The sequence below is a fragment of the Tripterygium wilfordii genome, chromosome 21 (assembly GCF_013401445.1).
Source record: "Tripterygium wilfordii isolate XIE 37 chromosome 21, ASM1340144v1, whole genome shotgun sequence".
Taxonomy (NCBI): domain Eukaryota; kingdom Viridiplantae; phylum Streptophyta; class Magnoliopsida; order Celastrales; family Celastraceae; genus Tripterygium; species Tripterygium wilfordii.
Genome location: NC_052252.1, coordinates 15541257 through 15560941, shown reverse-complemented (window position 1 = coordinate 15560941; position 19685 = coordinate 15541257). Strand labels below are relative to the sequence as shown.

The window sequence follows — 19685 nt, the reverse complement described above, 5'->3', positions numbered from 1 at the left end:
CAATAAAAAAATTATTTCAAATAATTTGTCCTTAATAGAATAAATCTTACATTAGTGCCAGATAACCAAAATATTGGTAGCCCAAAGCAATGTTTTAAAAACCGGATTTCGGATCGTGCTGGTTGGCCACCGAAAACCGGTTTAACCGGTTTGACCGGTTGACCGGTTTTATTTGATTAATTAAATTTTTAATAATTAATAAAAAATTATAAAAAACCTGTAAAAATACTAGAAAAATTAGAAAAATACTATAAATTAAAATGCATCCAAATAAATAATAACCACATAATAACACTCTCAATCTCAAATTAAATATAATATTACCAAATGTAATTTTCAATTAACAAACATTTTTATAAAAAATACAAGATAACTATATAAATTATAAAAGTTCAAGTCTAACATAATCATTTAAATCTCAATTAGGTTCAACTTTTACTCTTTTTAAAGAAAATTACTTATTTTTTTATACATTTTTATTTTTTTTTATCAAAAAATTCTCAATTTTGAATTTTTCAAACCGGAGAACCGGTATTTATACTGAAAATCAGCCGGTTGAACCGGTATTTGACCAAACCGGTATTTTACTGATATTTTATTAAATCATACCGGTGACCCCTCCGGTTTCCGGTTCAACCAGTTGAACCGGCCGGCTGAACCGGTATTTTAAAACACTAGCCCAAAGTAGCCAAAATCTATGTGGCATGTTGACTCAACATGCGATAAGGCAAATTTGAAATATGATTTTTTTGGACAAAATACCCTCATTTGTTTAAAACTACACGTTCAAATATGATGGTGACATCATTTTTTTAAAACCTTTCTCTTTCTTAAACAAAATTTCAAAAGGTTTTAATTCTCAAAATACATATTAGATTTATAAAAAAAAATTACATTTTCGAAATAATCGCACAAAGCTCTTTTCAACAAAATTCATTATCAATAGGTTTTATCTAGTCATTCTTAATTCCATTGTCAATAGGTTTGGAGGTAATCTTAAAACGACGGTTGTGTCAGTATGGAGACGTGTCCCAATGGTGATCCCAAGGACCGCTTGGAATAAGGTAATTGGTCAGGCAGGCACTTTCTTTGGTGATTTGTCGGGTGATGGAGGAGAGGAGAGGATTGACTAGACAATACTTGATATGACTTGGTGGATAAAATAGTGAAATGTCTGAGACTTAATGCATTGGGCAAAGCGATTATGCGCGTATGCTATAATGACTGAAGATTTAATTGAGATTTTGAGTTGACATGCCTGCGTTACGTTGTGGGCTTAGTCCATGAGTAATGTTTGGATATGTGGATAAGTGAGCCTTTGGGGCCTAGTGTCGAGACTAACCGAGTTGAGTCAAGGTGTGCTCGACCGAAAAGCCCTAGATGATTTTTTGTCACTACACTTACCAAACCTAACCTTGAAGTGTACTTTTGCTCTTATAGTAAAACAGAGATAATTACAGTCTCAAGCTTCTTTAAATATGGACTCACAATTAAAAGAGAAATAAACACAATATATTTTGGATAGAACAGAGTTCTCTTCATTTCAATCTCACTTGATGCCACGCGTATGCTCTCTGTTCCTTTTAAACAGATACAAGCCAACACAAGCAGAATTCGTCATTGGATTTGGAAATTCTGCTTAGCCACTAAATCACTGGCAACACAAAAGAAACAAAAAGGCTGTTAATTTGTGTAATAGCTGATATTTTTAACAATAAACCTTATTTAGATCTTCATGCTTTTCTTTTCTTTTCGTTTTTCATTTCTTATTATTTTCAATATCTTCTTTTCAATGCTCTTTATTTTCTTCTCTATTTCTACTGTTTGCTTTTCTTCTTCATCTTCTTTTTCTTTTCAATTGTTTTTTTTAACTAATTCAAATTCTCACTCTCAAAGCTCATGCTTTTGAGGCTGAATCTTTATTAATTCTATATATGCTGTATATGCAGTGACGGTAGAGTAACCTTATGTTCCTTTTCTATGTTTTGTAGTTCAAGACCTTATATTAATGTTGATCATGCAGACATTATATACATACATGCACACACATATATAAACCAATAAGTGATTAATTCGAGAGGGAAATCAAACCGACCGAAGAGAATGAGTGAGTTCAGCAACCAAAGCAGTGTCATTTTGAGCTCTTGCTTTTACTAATTTGAACATGATATCTAGTTTCAATTGGATTCCCGCACTCTGGGTCGCTATCAACTCTGTTTCTTTCCACAGTTGCTTGCGCTCTGCTTCAATCTCTTCATATTTTTTCCTTACTTGTCTCTGCCCCTCTTTTATGCACTTCTGTTCCTCACTTATTTCTGCCATCTCCGCTCTTAGCCTAGTAATACCGGCCTTTATTTTCCCATGCAATCTTTTCTTCTGCCCAAATAGCAACTTTAAACAACAGAAAATATTTGGCTAATAAAAATAATTACTGCATTTCTGCTCTAATAAACACTACCTACCAATATTACTTGCAATGAAAAGCAACAACATAGTACGCAGAACCATTGGAAACCTACAACATATAGTCTATGTCTCTCGTGTCATGTCATTGACTCATTGTGTTATATCATTTTCGTGTTAAGCTTGTCATGAGTTAAGTATAATCCTTAGTAATGCATTTCTTCAAACAGTTAATGACTACTACTTGGATTCTCTTTTCAGAACCCAAAAAGGGTGTAATTCTATCACGAACATCATTGATAAAGGTCTGTCAAAATACCTGATTTCTCCTTCTCGATGTTCTTATTTGGGGACTTCTTCTGCTTACAAATTGTGGAGTAGTTTCTTGGCATGGAAGCTGCAGAGTCCTCTGTTCTTTATTGTCGTTGCCTCCTCCTCCTCCTCGTCTTCCTCTATCAGATGTTTTGGTACTTGCACCTGCCAACCAAAGGAATACCCATAAAGAAAGATACATTTTTTTTTTCTTCCTAATCCTCTTTTGGTGGTTTCTGTTACCCTTTCTTGCGAAGGTGAGGATATGCTCTGCGAATTAATGAAGTAAAGATGTTGGATATATAAAGACCGACGTCAGGCACAAAGGCAATCAGCATGTGACGTTGATCTTTTGGGAAGTAAAGAAAAAGATGACATGTATAAGTCGCGCTCACAAGTCGTTGGTATTGATGTATCGTTCGATACTCGTTTGGGGCGCGCGATTTACAGCAAGATAGATAATGCAGGCGTCGTGGACTCCACCTCGGGTTTACACATGATTTTGTACTCTTCTGGTTAGCAGGTATGAATCATAACGATGATGACAAAAAATAATAAAAATAGAATATCTAATGACTCTTCAAACCACTAGTGCATAGCAGCACCAGAGGGGCATGTTTATTTTATTTTATTTTATTTTTTCTATATAGAAAACACTGTCCAGATCTAAATCATTATTGTTTGAATTAATCTACAAATTTGTTAAAAAATTGGGAAAAAAATTAGTTTATGCTAGTACAATTCTCAGTACTTTTTAATGCAGGCAGATCAACAAAGGAAAAAGGAAATCATTAATCAAACCAACGTTTGATGTAAGAACACACTGGAATCCACAAGAAATTGAGAGAAACTCTCTAGGGTTTTCATATATTTGATAGGATAAGATATAATGACCTCTAGGGCCGACTACATCCTTAATATAAAGTAAAACACCAAAATATAAAAAGTTACAAAAACACCCTTAAAACAGAAAACACTTTATTTGAGGCCTTAAACGAAGAAATTTTGCAAAACTAGAGTGGGGCCAGGGCTGTTCTAGCTGTATTCAGAAGAACCGCTTTGTATAGCCCTGGTTCGGTTCAAAACGCCGTTTCGCTTCAGCCAGTCAAATTTCATCGAAAACGGATAATGTTTACAAATTTTCCAATTCTACAGTCACACCCTCAAAAATGATTTATACTAACGGATAAAAAGGGTAATTAACTCCAACTTTCTATTTTTCTTAAATCAACTCCAAATTAACCCAAATCCACTTCAAAACAACTCAAAATCAGTTCCTATCACTTTTCCAGTTTTCCGGGTGAAAATGCTGGCACCTTATGTAGAATTGATTGTATCAGCAAGAAGTGGGAATTATAACAAGGCGAAGAGGGTTGCAGGGATAAAAGAAAACAGAGCACCTGGAACAGCAATCCATGTCACTTGTTGTCCAAACACAATAACAAAAAGTTGGCAGCAAATGCTGCAATCATGGCTACTATAGAACAGAAGAGGCTTACAAGGCCTACTAACAGTCTTTTTGGCAGGGTTTCCAGGCAAACACAATGAAAGATGTTGGAGATAGACCGATTGAGGTACGTACCTGCCTTTCTTGTTAAATCAGGATAAGAGGGTATGAGCTCAGTAATGAACTCAAGAATTCCCAACTCTGCTGTGGAATGAATAATGGGTTTGTTGGGCTTCAAATTATGTCAGTAAGTAACTTGAATAACAAAACTCGTTCCACCATAATAGTTTCACCAGGGCAGCCCGAGAGATTGTATGTCAGTATGTGCATCAACTTCTTCTCAGAAAGCACCTTAGTTTGTTGTTCAATATGTGCTTGATCCAGGAATGAATTGAACCTTTTTGGAATTTACAAGCAATTTTCATTTGCTTGTAAATTAAATAACAGCCAACCATTTTGAAACAACTCCAATTAATTTACTTTTGAAACCCCGTATTTAGTTTACTTTTGAAGACTTCTTATCAAATTTGTTAAAATTTACGAACTATTATTGCCCGAAAGACCTGCACGACTTTAAGTAAAGATCATGTAGTAGTATATATATAGAGAGGGAGACGTCAGGCACAAAGACATGCAGGCAATGGTAATTCAAAATAATTAATAGAAGTCACGCTCACTAGTCAAGTCGTTCGAATCGGTGTATCGCGCGATACTCGTTCGGAGCGCGCGGTTTACAGGAAGATAGATGGTGGACTCCACCTCGGGTTTGCACATGATTTTGTACTCTGTTTCTTTTATTGACAGAGTCTTTGCCTTTACTCCATGGCCTGTCCCCCACAAGAAATTTGGCGGCAAATAGACGACATAGTCTGCAGATTATGGGTTCTCAGTTCTCACACAACTTCATAGAAATTTCATCCATAGACTTTGGTAATAGTTAAACCCAGAATGTTGAAATATGATAGAGACTCCTGACCGATAGAGTATGAACTGATTCCTAAATAAATCTTCATTTCTGGTTAGGAGGTATGATGATGACCTCACTGCTAAATTGTCGCCAATCTGGAGCGGACTGAAATATGAACCTAATAAAGAATTAAAGACGCGTACCAGCAGGTTGGTAATGACGTTTATGACTTGTGAGTTTTCATTGATTACGGTGAATTACTTTTTGGCATATGAACCTAATAAAGATGCGTATTTGGACATTACTTAGGGCCATTGTTGCTTCCTTTTAGAAAATTATTTAGGGGAAATACAACTTTTGGTCACTGAAATATCTAACCAGGTTCAACTCAATCACTCATTTTACAAACGTTTCAATTTGGGTATTCAAAATTTTAAATTATTCCAAACAAGTCATACGGGCAGTTTTCACCCAATTCTGGCAGTCAACCATCCTACGTGACACAATATAGTTAAAATCAATTAATTTAGGCTGATGTGAACAGTCTGTGTTATTATTATAGTTGGTGGTATTGATTTGAGGAGAGATTTGGGTTTTGTGGTTCTTGCAGCAGTTGATTCTATCTAGAATAAGTATTTGGTATTTTGATTTTTTTTGGGTTCATTTTTTCCTTGTGTTATTAATTTTTTTTTTGAAAAATATGACAAATATCCAAGTCATCATGCCACATCAATTAAAATTTCAATTATTTTATTTTTTGATGCCACCTCAACTAATTGCTGCCCGAACTCTCTACAATCTGCTCGTGTGACTAATTTGGAATAGTTTAGAAATTTAGATACCCAAATTAAAACTTTTGTAAAATGAGTGACTGAGTTTAACCTAGTCAAATATTTCAATGACTAAAAATTGTCTTTCCCCAAATTAGTCATGCTTACTTTGCTCAAATATTGCAAATATTTAATAAAATATTATAAAAAATTAAGTAAAGATTTTATGTATTATATTGTATTATTTTAAATAAATTAAATTATTTTAAAAAATGTGCATTTGAACCCTTGACTTTTCTAACCATTCAATTGAATCTTCAAAAAACTTTATGACGGATCAATAGTGAATTCGATGGTCGGTTCTGATAATACTAATTTGCACACAACAACTAGTTTGTAGTAATTAATCATATCCTCGTGTTCTCCCATATCATGAATGACATTGAATATTTTCTCTTGGCATTACAAAACCACAATGTGAAACTGAAAAATGCTTTTGCTTTGCTCATTAAGTTCTATATTAATTATTAAATGAGGATAAGGGCGTAATGAACTCATTAACTCCCAACTTTGCTGCAATAAAAAAATGGGTTTGATGGGATTCAAATTATGTTAGTAACTTGAATAACAAAACTTGTTCCCATAAATAGTTTCACCAGCCCTAGTAGAGCTTGTATATATGTGCATCAACTTCTTCTGATAAAGCGCCTTAATTCCTGGAACTACAAGTGAAATTAGATCAACCAGTGCTTTCTTTTGTGAAGCACAAAACGGTAATATCAATTGTACAGCACATACGGGCCATAACTTGTATGGGACAGTCCGTGATCAAGAGCACTGAGCTGGGCCTAGGACTAGGCCTAGGCCTGATCCGGCCCAATCCGCCTCAATTCACAATGGTCATGATTCATGAATCAGTATTTCTTTTCTTTTTTTAAATTTGGATAAGTGAGCCTCTATTGAACTGTGAATCAAAAATTTTTTCGGTTGGATGACTGATTCGGTTTCAAACCTGCTAAAATCTATCAAAAGTACCCAATTTCACTCCTTTCCATCTCCCTTCCTTTCCTTCTCTCCTTTCTATCGACCCTCGTTTCTGTCCTCTCCATCGCGGACCCTCGTTTCTCTCCTCTCCATCGCCGACCCTGGTTCCCGAACAGCATCGCAGACCGTTATCTTCGTCGAATTGCTGTAACGCTACAAGAAATCAGCTGCCTTGATTATCACGAGTTCGCTCTAGGCACTTCTCCAATACTTTACAGAAATCTTGAGTCTGCTGTCTGCAAGCTATTCTAAGAGTACTCTTCAACAAGCTCAAACAAAAGCAAGAAAAAAAGAACCCATGGGTTCAAGCAACAAAAACTCATGGCTTCAAGCCCTCCCGTCGCTTCAATACAGGTCTAAACAAAAGCAAGAAGAGAAAACCCAAAACCCAAGATTCAATCACAGCCTTCGCGAAAGCAAGAAAGAAAACACCCGTGGCTTCAAGCAAGAAAACCCATAGCTTCAATACGGATCCAAACAAAGGCAAGAAAAGAAAACCCAAGATTCAATCAGAGCCTTACAACAGAGAGGTTTGAATATATCGAAGCGGGCCATGAGACGGCAGCTCACCATATGTTCGATTCTTATCAGCCGTTTAGAGGCTTTTCTCTCTTTTGATAAATCTGCGACCACCACAGATCAATCGGCGCGATAAATTCTCGTCGGTGACCACCAGAAAAAAAGGATAAGCCACCATGATCTACTTTTTTCATATATTTTTGGTAATTGACTTGTTTTACTCATATAGTCTTTGCTAATTTTGATATATTTGTGCCTGCCATCTCTAAATATATTACACGATCTTTACTTCATCAATTCGCAGAAGCCAATCCTCATCTCGTAAGAAAGAATAACAGAAACAAAAAAGAGGGGAAAAAAAAAACTCTATTTCTGGTTACAACTTTGGTTTGCAGGTGTAAATACCAAAACATAGAGGAGGCAATGACACTAAAGGAAAGAAGACTCTGCAGCTTCCTGCCAAGAAACATGTCCTCTTGCTTCTCCGGCTTACCATACGTAGTCCTCTATTTCTTTCCACAGTTGTCTGCTTTAACCTCTATATTTTTTCCCCACTTGTCGTCTCTGCTGCTCTTTTATTTTCTTTGTTCCTCACTGATTTCGGCCATCTCTGTTCTTAGCCTCTAAATAGCAGCCTTTATTTTTCCATTTAATCTTCTTTTCTTCCCAAACTGCAACGTTAAACAACACAAAACATGTAATTGCTAAAAAATTTCTGCATTTATGCTTTAATTAATGCTACGTACGGGGAAAGACAATTTTTGGTCACTGAAATATTTGACCAGGTTCAACTCAGTCACCCATTTTTCAAATGTTTCAATTTGGGTATTCAACTTTCGAAACTGTTCCAAATTAGTCACACGGGCAGATTTCACCCTATTCGGGCAGTCAACCATCCCATGTGGCATAATATAGTCAAAATCAACTAATTTAGGCTGATGTGGCTTGACACTTGTAATGGTAGTTGTAATCAAACCAAAACTTATCACTTTGTTCCAAATAACTCACTGGAATTGTAATTCCATGACATATCAATAACTCAATTAACCAAATAATTTATAAAATAAATAAGAGTCCATATCATTATATTGTCTCAAAAACATAGCTATCACATGCAACAAATAGTCCAAAAACACATTCATAATAATACAAAAAGTGGAACAACCTCCGAGTATTGATTCGTACACCTATTTCATCCATTCTTTTTGACATTTGTGATGGACTCGTGAGTTGCATTTATCATTGCAAAGTACCTGGAGCTTGAGGTTGAACCTTGAAGTGTTGAATATGTATTTGGCAGCCTTCTAGCATTTTCCTTGGTCCTTTTTCCAGGGCTACCAGCTACACCACTGCCCCTTCCCACAATTCTACCTACAGCACCTCTGCCCCTTCCAGCAATTCTACCAGCAGCACCTCTACCCCTTCCAACAGTTTTACCTGCAACACCTCTGCCTGCAACACCTGTACCAGTCAACACCCTTGCCTCATGTGTAACACTGCTACTCCCAGAAGCAACATTTCCAACCTGTTTTTCCAACAATCATAATATAATAAGAAACTAATAACTAAACAATTATGTATTTTTGTCTAAAATTAATAACAAAGGTTACCTGAACATTTGATTGATTCTCACAACGTCTCTTATTGTGTCCTTCTTGTCCACATTTACTACACTTTGTCTTGCCATACCTTCTTCTCAACCTGCTCTTGCTCTTGGGCTCATCATGCTCCCTTCTCCTCTTTTTGGTTGGCCTTCCAACTACAACATTAATTGGAGGAGGAAGAACAGTATCACCACTAGCACTAATCCACAAATTCTCTCCATTTGTTGGCTCTACATTGAACTTGTACACCCTCAAATAGGTTGCTTTAGTATAAGCTTGATGGACAAAATCAGCTGGGTCCTTGTGCAACCAACCAATTGCTGCAACAGCATGTGTACATGGTATACCTGACAGGTCCCAAGCCCTGCATGTACACGTTGCCCTTTCCACATTGACAATGTATTGTTCTGGTTTCTTACTAACCTGGTGAAGGAGAGTACAAATTTTTATAACAAATGCATACAAAAAATATTACACAGGTAGTTTAAATGCAAATATAATACCTGAAATATGGCATGTTGATCATCTCCTGTCCACTTAGCTGTCCATAACCTACTATTTTCAAATTCCTTATCTAGAATCTTGTGTACTTCTGGCACAAGAACCCCTTGCTTTCTCGACATTGTTTCTCTAAGCATCACATGTCTATCCATTGCATCAGCTCTTAATTCCTCAAGCAATGCTATAATTGGCTTATCCCTAGATGGCAATATCATTGAGTTAAAGCTCTCAGACATGTTATTCACAATTGAATCGTTCTTGCTGAAGGTTGAAAATGCAGCTCTAGTCCACAAACAAGGTCTTATGTCACTCAAGTATTTCCAAGCAGCTTCATCTAAGTCTTTAATTTTTTGCATATGGATGTTAAACCCCTGCATTGTAGTTGACTTTGCACATTCATAAACTAGCCACCTAAAGTGAGCTCCAGGCCATTGCTTACTAAAATTGGCATAAATATGCCTAACACAGAACCTATGTTCTATTCTTTGTTGCATCTCTCTTTCCAACCCTTCAATTGCCTGAACCAAGCCCTTCTGCCTATCTGAAATGAAGCACCATCTATTGTTATCAAAACCACCAATATCCAACAAGAGCTTCCTAAGAAACCAATCCCATGAGTCCCCATTTTCCCTCTCCACTATTGCCCAGGCAATAGGGAAAAGGCCATTGCTTCCATCCTGGGCAATTGCAGTAAGTAATTGACCACCATACACAGTTTTTAGAAAACAACCATCTAGCCCAATTAGAGGCCTACACCCTTCGATGAACCCTTTCTTCAATGCTGCTAAGCATACATAGGCTCTCTTGAACACTGCAGGATCTTCAGGCCTAGCCCTATCTACAATGATATTGCATGTACTGCCCCTATTTGTCCTTAAAACCTCACTAAAATAACTCCTCAGTTGTCCATATTGCTCATTGTGCTTACCTTGGATTATATCTAATGCCTTTTTCTTGGCCCTGTAAGCATGAGTCCTTGATATAGCAAGTGACATGTGTTCTTTAGCATAAGTGCATATCTGTGTAGCACTAATTTTTGGCTCACTCCTAATCTTATCCACCAATCTAGTGGCAAGCCATGAGCTATTGGCTTGTTTGTTTGGCATCATTCTGTTACACCTATGCTTCTTAATATAGGTCTTTATTTGGTATGTGGTTTCCCCCCTGATCTGAGAGCACCAAATCATCCATGGACATCCATTATTACACCTAGCCTGACACCTCAATTTGTCATTCCTAACCATTTGTATTTGATAACCCCCATCTACAGCATAACCTCTAACAGCCTCCTTGAAGTCCTTTAAAGTTTTGAATTCCATTCCAAGCTGAAACACATATTCTTTTTCTTTCACCTTAGGATCATACTTTGGATTTCCATGCCCACGTACCCTAACTTCATCATCACTGTCATATTCATGCAATAGCATGCCACAGTCCTCAAACTCGTACACCAATTCTTCATCATGATCATCATCATTGGCTACCTCAACATCATTACCTTGTCCAACATCACTGTCATCACCTACAGCACCACTATCTCCCTCATCAGTACTAGCTCCTTCATCACCACTATATTCTTCCTCATCATTATCTGCCTTACTACTGCTACTTCCTCCTCCCCCTGCATTAGCATTCTTTTCTAAATCTGACATATATGCATCCAGTAATTCATCATCAGAATCATCTAGAGTTAAGTCAGTACTAGGTGTAAACACTTCAGACCTTGTAGCAATAGACTTCATATTGTGCCTAACCTTCAACATAAACATCAATCCAAACACAGTAAATTATGCATTCACTATGACGTAATAAAGAATTTCATTCACTTGATGACAAACAAGGTCATTATATCAATCAGGGCCACTAGATGTAAAAAGAGGAACAAAATCGGGACCACATATATACAACAATCGAGACCACAAAGCTTTTTAAAACAAAAACACAACTAATATTGTTGATTTAGAGACAACAATAGTTGCAGAATAAACAACAGTTGGGTTACCCAAACACTCGAAGTATAAAACCCAGCAAATCTTCAACGAATCTACCCGGCCACAAAATATAAAAACCCAACAAAGATTTGAATGGAAGTAACCTGGATTGTTAATCTCCTTGATCGAGTGTTGAATCGTTGCACAGATCTTGCGTCTCTATGGAATATGGAACTTGAGAAGGTGTGATCTGTGATGTTGAGAGCACCAATTTAGTGTAGTGGCAGAGTGATTTCAAGGTGAAAGGTCTTCACAATTTAGGGTTAGCTTTTTACGGGAATGAATTTTTGGGTACTTTTTGCCCGCTTAATTTTTTCCACATCAGCACATTTGTACATGTCAGAAAATATTAAACGATTTTAATTTTTATTGTCAGGTCAAAGTGCCACGTGGGATAGTTGACTGCCCGAATAGGGCGAAATCTGCCCGTGTGACTAATTTGGAACAGTTTCGAAATTTGAATACCCAAATTGAAACATTTGAAAAATGGGTGACTGAGTTGAACCTGGTCAGATATTTCAGTGACCAAAAGTTGTCTTTCCCCGCTACGTACCTATATTAACAACATGTATATATTGTGTTATATCATTTTCGTGTTAAGCTTGTCATGAGTTAATTTTCATCCTTGTTAAAGCATTTCTTTAAACAGTTAATGGCGTATTTCTATTATTAACAACATTGATAAAGGTCTGTCAAAATACCTGATTTCGCCTAGTCGATGTTCTTATTCGGGGACCTGCTGCTTACAAATTGTGGACTTGTTTCTTGGCGTGGAAGCAGCAGAGTCCTCTATTCATTACTGAGCATTTAATAGACTCCGCCTGCTCCGTCATCGTTAATTGGTCATTTTGACCAATCAATCTATTAGAGCAGAAATGTACTAATTTTTTTTATTATTAGTTATATGTTTTGTGTTGTTTGACGCTGCAGTTTGGGCAGAAGAGAAGATTAAGGGGAAATAAAGGCTGGTATTAAGATGCTAAGAGCAGAGATGACAGAAATCAGTGAGGAACAAAAATGCATAAAAGAGGAACAGAGACAAGTGAGGAAAAAATATGGAAAGATTGAAGCAGAGTGCAAGCAACTGTGGAAAGAAACAGAGTTGATAGTTTGTGCGGGAATCCAATCGAAACTAAATCTCATGTTCAAATTAGTAAAAGCAAGAGCTCGGAATGACATTGCTTTGCTTTTAACGGTTCAGTTTGGGCAAAAGAGGAGTAAATGGGAAAATAAAGGCTGGTATTAATGGATTTTGGGGAGGGCCAGGTGGACCGTCAGATACGATGAGGCAAAATGGAGATTTCCAACCCATCTCCGGTGCCATCAAGGGAGCCATCCATTATTGTGCCATCAAGGTGCATGCATCCAAAATCGAGATTTCCACCGATCTCCGGTGCCATCAAGGGAGCCATCCATTATTGTGCCATCAAGGTGCATGCATCCAAAATCGAGATTTCCACCGATCTCCGGTGCCGTCAAGGGAGCCATCCATTATTGTGCCATCAAGGTGCATGCAGCCAAAATCGAGATTTCCGACCCATCTCCGGTGCCGTCAAGGGAGCCATCCATTATTGTGCCATCAAGATGCATGCAGCCATCTCCAAATGCGCCGGCCTCCCCCCAAATCCGGTATTAGGAGGCTAAGAGCAGTGATGGCAGAAATCAGTGAAGTGAAATCGTCTTTTTGTTCAGTTACATGAGGGAAAAAAAAAATGAAGAGATGGAAGCACAGGCGTAAGCAACATCTAGAAAGAAACAGAGGATTATGCATGGTAAGCGGCTTGTGGGAATTAATGAAGCAAAGATGATGGAATATATAAACGTGAGGGGAAAAGACAATCAGCATGTGAAGTTGAAAGAAAAGTAGGCAGATGGTAATTCAAAATAATTTTACCAGTCGCGCTCAATCACTCTCATGTACGCAAGTAGTCGTTCGGTGATGCCCAAGTAATCATTGGCATCTGTATACAAGTCATGCTCACAAAGTCTTTGCTTTTTACTCGATGGCATGTTCCCACAAGAAATTGGCCCGCAAAGTAGACTCCTATCTTGAAATATGATAAGAGACTCCTAAGTTCAAACCAGCATTGCATTGCATAGCAGCACCAGAGGAGCATGTTTATTTTGTTTCTTCATAGAAAACACAGTCCAGATTCAAACCATTATTGTTGAATTGGTCTCCAAATTTGTAAAAAGATTTGAATTTATTTATTTTATGCTAGTATAGCATCTCAGTACTTTTCCGAGCAAAAATGTCGGTTCCTTATGTGGAATTGATTGTATAAGCAAGAAGTGGGAATTGTAAGAACCATTCTTGCTCTGGCTGCACAGAATGGTTGGATAGTTTTGCAATTAGATGTAAAATCAGCCTTCTTGAATGGGTATCTTGAAGAACAGGTGTATGTGGAGCAGCCCCCAGGCTACATCAAGAAAGGAGAAGAGCACAAAGTTCTTAAATTAAATAAAGCCCTCTATGGGCCGAAGCAGGCTCCCAGAGCCTGGTACAGTAGACTTGATTCCTATCTAATAGGGCAAGGTTTCAGGAGGAGTTATCATGAGCACACGTTGTATGTGAAGAATGATAAGAAAGAGGGAAAACTTATAGTGTCAGTGTATGTTGATGACTTAATTGTCATTGGGGATTCAGAAGAGGCTTTAAATCAGTTCAGAAATGACATGAAGAAAGAATTTGAGATGAATGATCTTGGTTTGTTACATCATTTTCTAGGAATGGAAATAGCACAAGAGAGAGGAAAAATCACTGTGAAGCAGAAAAATTATGTTAATTCTGTGCTTGACAGGTTTGGCATGCATGGCTATAAACCTGTGAGCACTCCCTTGCTGCAAAAGACAACTTCATTAAAGCTGAGAAATCTCCTGATACTGACAGTGGTGAATACAGGTCTCTTATAGGGTGCCTGTTGTATTTATATACTAAAAGGCCTGATATAATGTATGCTGTAAGTTTTCTTTCCAGATTTCATGCAACAACCAAAAGAAGTTCATAAAGGAAGAGCAAAATGAATTCTGAGATATCTGCAGGGTACAAAGGAGTTTGGGCTGGTATATAAATCTGTTAATGAATCTGAACTAATGGGCTACATTGATAGTGATTGGGGAGGGTCCACTATTGACTCAAAAAATACTTCAAGGTATGTGTTCTCCCTTGGCTCTGGTGCCATTTCTTGGCTGTCCAAGAAACAAACTTCTACAACTCAGTCTATTGTTAAAGCTGAATATATTGCAACTGCTCTGGCTGCCAGTCAGTCTCTCTAGCTTCAATTTATTTTGCAGGTAATGGGAACTCCATGTCAGCCTCCCACTCTTATCGGTTGTGACAACATGGCGCCTATAGCCATGAGCACGAATCCTGTTTTTCACAGCAGAAGCAAGCATATTGCTGTGAAGTATCATTTTCTTAGAGAAGTGGTGTCACAAGGTCAAATTCAACTAAATTGTTGTGCTTCTAAAGATCAAGTTGCTGATATCTTCATCAAGGCTCTTCCTAAAGTCAAGTTCTTCAAGTTTAGAGCTATGTTGGGTGTGCGGGAGGTTAATTCCTCACCTCATTAAGGAGGAGTGATAGTTTTATAATGAGTTGAGGTATCTTAGGGTACTTTGGTCTTTTTCTATCTGAAGGGTTTTTATGTATTTTTTGTTTTTTGGTTCATGGTGTTTTCAACGGCTTGTTGGTTGTTGTTCGTTATATAAAAGGATAAACAATTTCATAACTCTCTCAATGTTCTCACTTACTATGCATAGTCTTGGTGCTTCTTATTGATCTCTGTTTAGTGTACTGGTTTCATAAATTTATCAATAAAAAAGGTAAAGAGGGTTACGGGGATAAAAGAAATCAGAGCAACTGGACACAGCAATCCATGCCAATTGTTGTCCAAGCCCAATAAAATATAGAATAATCCAACTTTTTTTTTGCCTTTTATATACAACAAACACGCCCAATATTACTCCATCTCACTATATATGTGAGTGTGTATATATGGTTGGTGTACACAAATATATACGCTCAATACATTCTCCAAAAGAATGTATTTACAATCAAAGGAATATAACTTGTTAAAATTAATCTTTTCTAATTAATATTTTTCATATATATACATATAAGATGTACAATTTTAATGTCTTATTATATATATGAGGTACAATTTTAATTGACCTTAGAAGTTCCTTTGGGTCCCACATGACATCCAACAAAAAAATCTCTTAATTTAATGTCTTATTATATATATGTATGTATATATATGCACAGTATTATATATAAAAGATACAGTTTGTTTAATGCACCTTAAAAAACATGCTATGTATACTTTAATACTAGTATTATATTGTGTGTACGTGTTAGTACTTAATTAGTTGTCTAGCATTGGTTGTCATTTGGTAATTGTCTCACGCCAAACTATATGTGAACACTCTTTTTCTTTCATTTTTTTTTTATTGACTTAAGGGTGGCAATTGCGGGTGCCGGGGCTCTACTGTAAAAAAATTACAGCAGGCCCCGTTGTAATAACAATTTGGGATGAAAAAAAATTTTATTTTATTTTGAAAAAATTATAGATGTGTAGTTTATGATTTAACGAATCCAACGATATATTTTTTGTTCAAAACAAAAATCATATGCTATATGAAAAATGCTTAACAATTTTAGACCGTCGGATATAAACACAAAACATTCGGTGTCTGGATCAAGATGAATTTGATTTTTGTTTCGAACAAAAAATATATCGTTGGATTCGTTAGATCATAAACTACACATCTATAAATTTTTCAAAATAAAATAAAAATTTTTTGTGACTCAAATTACCTACAGCGGGATCTGCTGTAGTTTTTACTACAGCAGACCCCTGCCACCCGGCAATTGCAGACTGCAGTCGTCATATCTGCTTTGTTTGAAAATAAAAGTAGTGTGGATCCCACATGATTGACAATCATTGACAGTCAAGAAAAATCCTATCAACGATATGACATAAAAAAGTACATTAAAAAATGAAAGATTGTGTAGGTGTCAACACCACATAGGTACACTTGTTAGAAGCACACTAATAGTAAAAGCTGCAACAACTGTGGTAAAAAAGAACACGCCTCTTTATGGCTGAGTTCAGAATGGAATTTGGTCGTGGTAGACCCCACACTGAATGAGAGTGCCTGCAGTATCCTTGTATTTACGGGTGGCAGGGGTCCGTTGTAGTAAAAACTACAGCAGATCCCGCTGTAGGTAATTTGGGTTCCAAAAAATTTTTATTTTATTTTGAAAAAATTATAAATGTGTAGTTTATGATCTAACGAATCCAACGATATATTTTTTGTTCGAAACAAAAATTACATTCATCTTGATCCAGACACCGAATGTTTTGATTTTATATCCGACGGTCTAAAATTGTTAAGCATTTTTCATATAGCATATGATTTTTGTTTTGAACAAAAAATATATCGTTGGATTCGTTAGATCATAAACTACACATCTATAATTTTTCAAAATAAAATAAAAAAATTTTTCGTCTCAAATTGTTATTACAGCGGAGTCTGCTGTAATTTTTTTACAGCAGAGCCCCGGCACCCTGTATTTACTGACCGTCAGATTCTCTTTTAAGTGTGGGATCCACACTGTTTTTATTTTCAAGAAAAAAGATTTAACACCCGTAACTCTCTTCAGGGATGATCTTGACCCCACATCCATGTCACTTCATATTCTTTATTTATATCTATAAAACAAACGAACAAAGAAAGCAAAAGGATATCAAATAATGTTTGTCTTTTCAATTTATTTGATGTATATTCTTTTCTTAAAAAAAAATTGCATGTATTACCCTGTTTATTAAAAGATTAGTACTTTTTTTGACCCTTGGTTTGGATTCTTGTGGTGATGTTATATCATATGTGTTTGGTGCTGCCAGCTAAGTTACTTCATTATGGGCTTAAATGCTTTGAATAAGACAAATAGAATATTAGTAGTATGCTAAATTTTGACAAAGCATGCTCTTAAATATTAGTATCCTAAACCAGTTTGATTAAACTTCCAAATTTAATTGGGATAAATATGACTACTTTTAGGTTTATTTAGGATGATATATTTATGTTTTGTGAGGAATTCTTACAAGTACACCAATTATGCGCACTGAATTTATTGTGGGACTCGTCACATCTCTAATTGAAGAACAAGTGAGTAAAGTACTCCTCACTCTTGTTCATCCAATCTCAACTCTCTAACAAACAAACAAAAAAATTTGTTGTGGCAATTGATTCAAATTTAACAGATACTGAGAATTTGCTCTCTCATATTAATATTCATTGTCCATGAAACATACATAAATTACTGGAATTATATAAAAATATATTCAATCAACCTTGGGTTGTTAAGAAGGGGGACAATTCCAATTCAGTCACTGATTAATTCAGTAAACCCTCTCTTAATTTGTTCTCTCAAACAAACAAAAAAAATCCCTCAAAAATATTCGATCTCTGATTGGGATAAATTTTATTTTTGTTTAAAACAAAAAATATGAAAAATATATGGTTGGATTCTTAATTGAAAAATAATACATATTTATGATTTTTTTAAAAAAGAATACATATTTAGTGCGCACCAGTTGCGTCAGTGTTTTTCAACCCGGGACCTACCCCCAGTTCCTGTTCCAAAAGGGTGTCTGTTTTTTTTGTTTTTGTTTTTATTTATATGGGGAATGACATTTGTTATTTATTACTACAAAAGAGGAATATTTTTTATCGCTCTATGTATATTCATTAAATTGTTTATTTAATAATCCCGACAACCCCCTTTCTACCTACGACTAGGTTAACGTCACCAACTGTCCCCGTCGTCTTCGATCGGCCGCTTCCAATATCAATTTAAAATTATTACTCCATTTAAAATTATTAAAGTATGACGCTCAATTATCCTGTTCAAATCCACGCCTCACCGCGCTCTCTCTCTGACTTGGTCTTGAACTTTGCTTGAGTTTGCAATCAGAGTGAGGGGATGTCTTCTTTCGAGATCCCAAGTGTCATTCTTGGCATGCAAGGAAACTTCCTCTGAGATACCAACTGTTATAAATCTTCAATTCATGGCGTGCAATCGCTTCCCCAATTAATTTGCGGATGAGGAATGACAATAGTCAGGGAGGTGGGGTGGAGAGAGGGATGTTTATAATTAATTCAGCTAATTAATTTAACGCGTGCGAGTAATTTTTTCTTAGATTTTGTTTTTCGTCCGAGATTATCCTACGTGTTATCAGAAAATCACGGTAAAGCATTCTTGTGCTCTCCGTTTTATATATAGAATACGATTATGATTCATTAGCATGTTTACCTGCATCTGCATGAGCATCATTTTGCTCTCCTCTATTAATTTAGCCGAAGGATGAAAATAAGTATATTTGAATCTGAAAAAAATAAATTTTTTTTAAGAATTAGGTGAGAAAGTGTTCATCACACATGACATGATATAATATGATGTAGTGAGTCCTTAACAAGTATATTTGTGGCACAGATTATCAATATATTCCCTTATATATAGGTAACAAAGAAAGCAAAAAGATCATTAAAAAGGTTTATCTTTTCAATTTAATTTCTGTATATTCTTTTCATAAAAAAGAAGTGCATGTATTGTTTTTTTATTGAAAGAAATATATATATACCTTTTTATGAGCTTTTATGTATGTGCATTAAATTTTATCTCTCTGTTTTTTTTTTAAATTTTAAAAAATTAATCCAAAACTTGTATAAATAATGTATAGTCTCATTTACTCATTTTTAAAATGAAAAAAAAAGTAGTAATGTCTTCATGTAATGCTACTGAATTTTAATTTTGTTTAATTGATTGGGGGATGCTTTGGGTTTTTAAAGATTCCTGCCTGAGAAGTGATGAAAAACAAAAGCAAATCACGCTGTCTCCCACTAAGATTGGATTGCTGTTCTTCTCTCTCTCTCTCTCTCTCTCTCTCTCTCTCTCTCTCTCTCTCTCTCTCTCCTTAGATTTCGCTTTCCTTCTTTTTTCTATGTCAGTTTCTCTTTTATATTCTTTTCCTTTTGTTTCTCTCTCTGACTATGTCAAAGTAGTTTTGTCTTTTGGATTTATTTTGTTGCATCATCCACGCTAGCCTTGGATAAGCCCCTCACTCTTGTAGCGTTGTGTCTAGTTACAATTAACATATAAGGACCAACCGCAATAGACAA

General features: G+C 36.1%; 2 protein-coding genes across 5 annotated transcripts; both read right to left on the bottom strand.

Annotated features, from left to right (window-relative positions):
- Nucleotides 1-1405: 1405 nt before the first annotated feature.
- On the bottom strand, nucleotides 1406-3039 carry LOC119987870. 2 transcript variants are annotated; one of them, XM_038832775.1, is made up of 3 exons: nucleotides 2723-3039; nucleotides 2096-2373; nucleotides 1406-1654 (listed from the first exon to the last, which is right to left on the bottom strand). In XM_038832775.1, the coding sequence occupies exons 1-3, from the start codon at nucleotides 2915-2917 to the stop codon at nucleotides 1618-1620; spliced, it is 510 nt and encodes a 169-aa protein (XP_038688703.1). In that variant the 5' UTR covers nucleotides 2918-3039; the 3' UTR covers nucleotides 1406-1617. The 2 variants fall into 2 exon arrangements, with proteins under 2 accessions (XP_038688703.1, XP_038688702.1); XM_038832774.1 differs by having other exon boundaries at nucleotides 2096-2376; nucleotides 2723-3006.
- Nucleotides 3040-7631: 4592 nt separating this feature from the next.
- On the bottom strand, nucleotides 7632-11763 carry LOC119989294. Of its 3 annotated transcripts, XM_038834730.1 has the most exons (5): nucleotides 11603-11763; nucleotides 9510-11256; nucleotides 9013-9429; nucleotides 8656-8927; nucleotides 7632-8073 (listed from the first exon to the last, which is right to left on the bottom strand). In XM_038834730.1, the coding sequence occupies exons 2-5, from the start codon at nucleotides 11247-11249 to the stop codon at nucleotides 8052-8054; spliced, it is 2451 nt and encodes an 816-aa protein (XP_038690658.1). In that variant the 5' UTR covers nucleotides 11250-11256; nucleotides 11603-11763; the 3' UTR covers nucleotides 7632-8051. The 3 variants fall into 3 exon arrangements, with proteins under 3 accessions (XP_038690658.1, XP_038690656.1, XP_038690657.1); XM_038834728.1 differs by lacking the exon at nucleotides 7632-8073 and having other exon boundaries at nucleotides 8439-8927; XM_038834729.1 differs by lacking the exon at nucleotides 7632-8073 and having other exon boundaries at nucleotides 8439-8927; nucleotides 9510-11261; nucleotides 11603-11761.
- Nucleotides 11764-19685: the final 7922 nt, after the last annotated feature.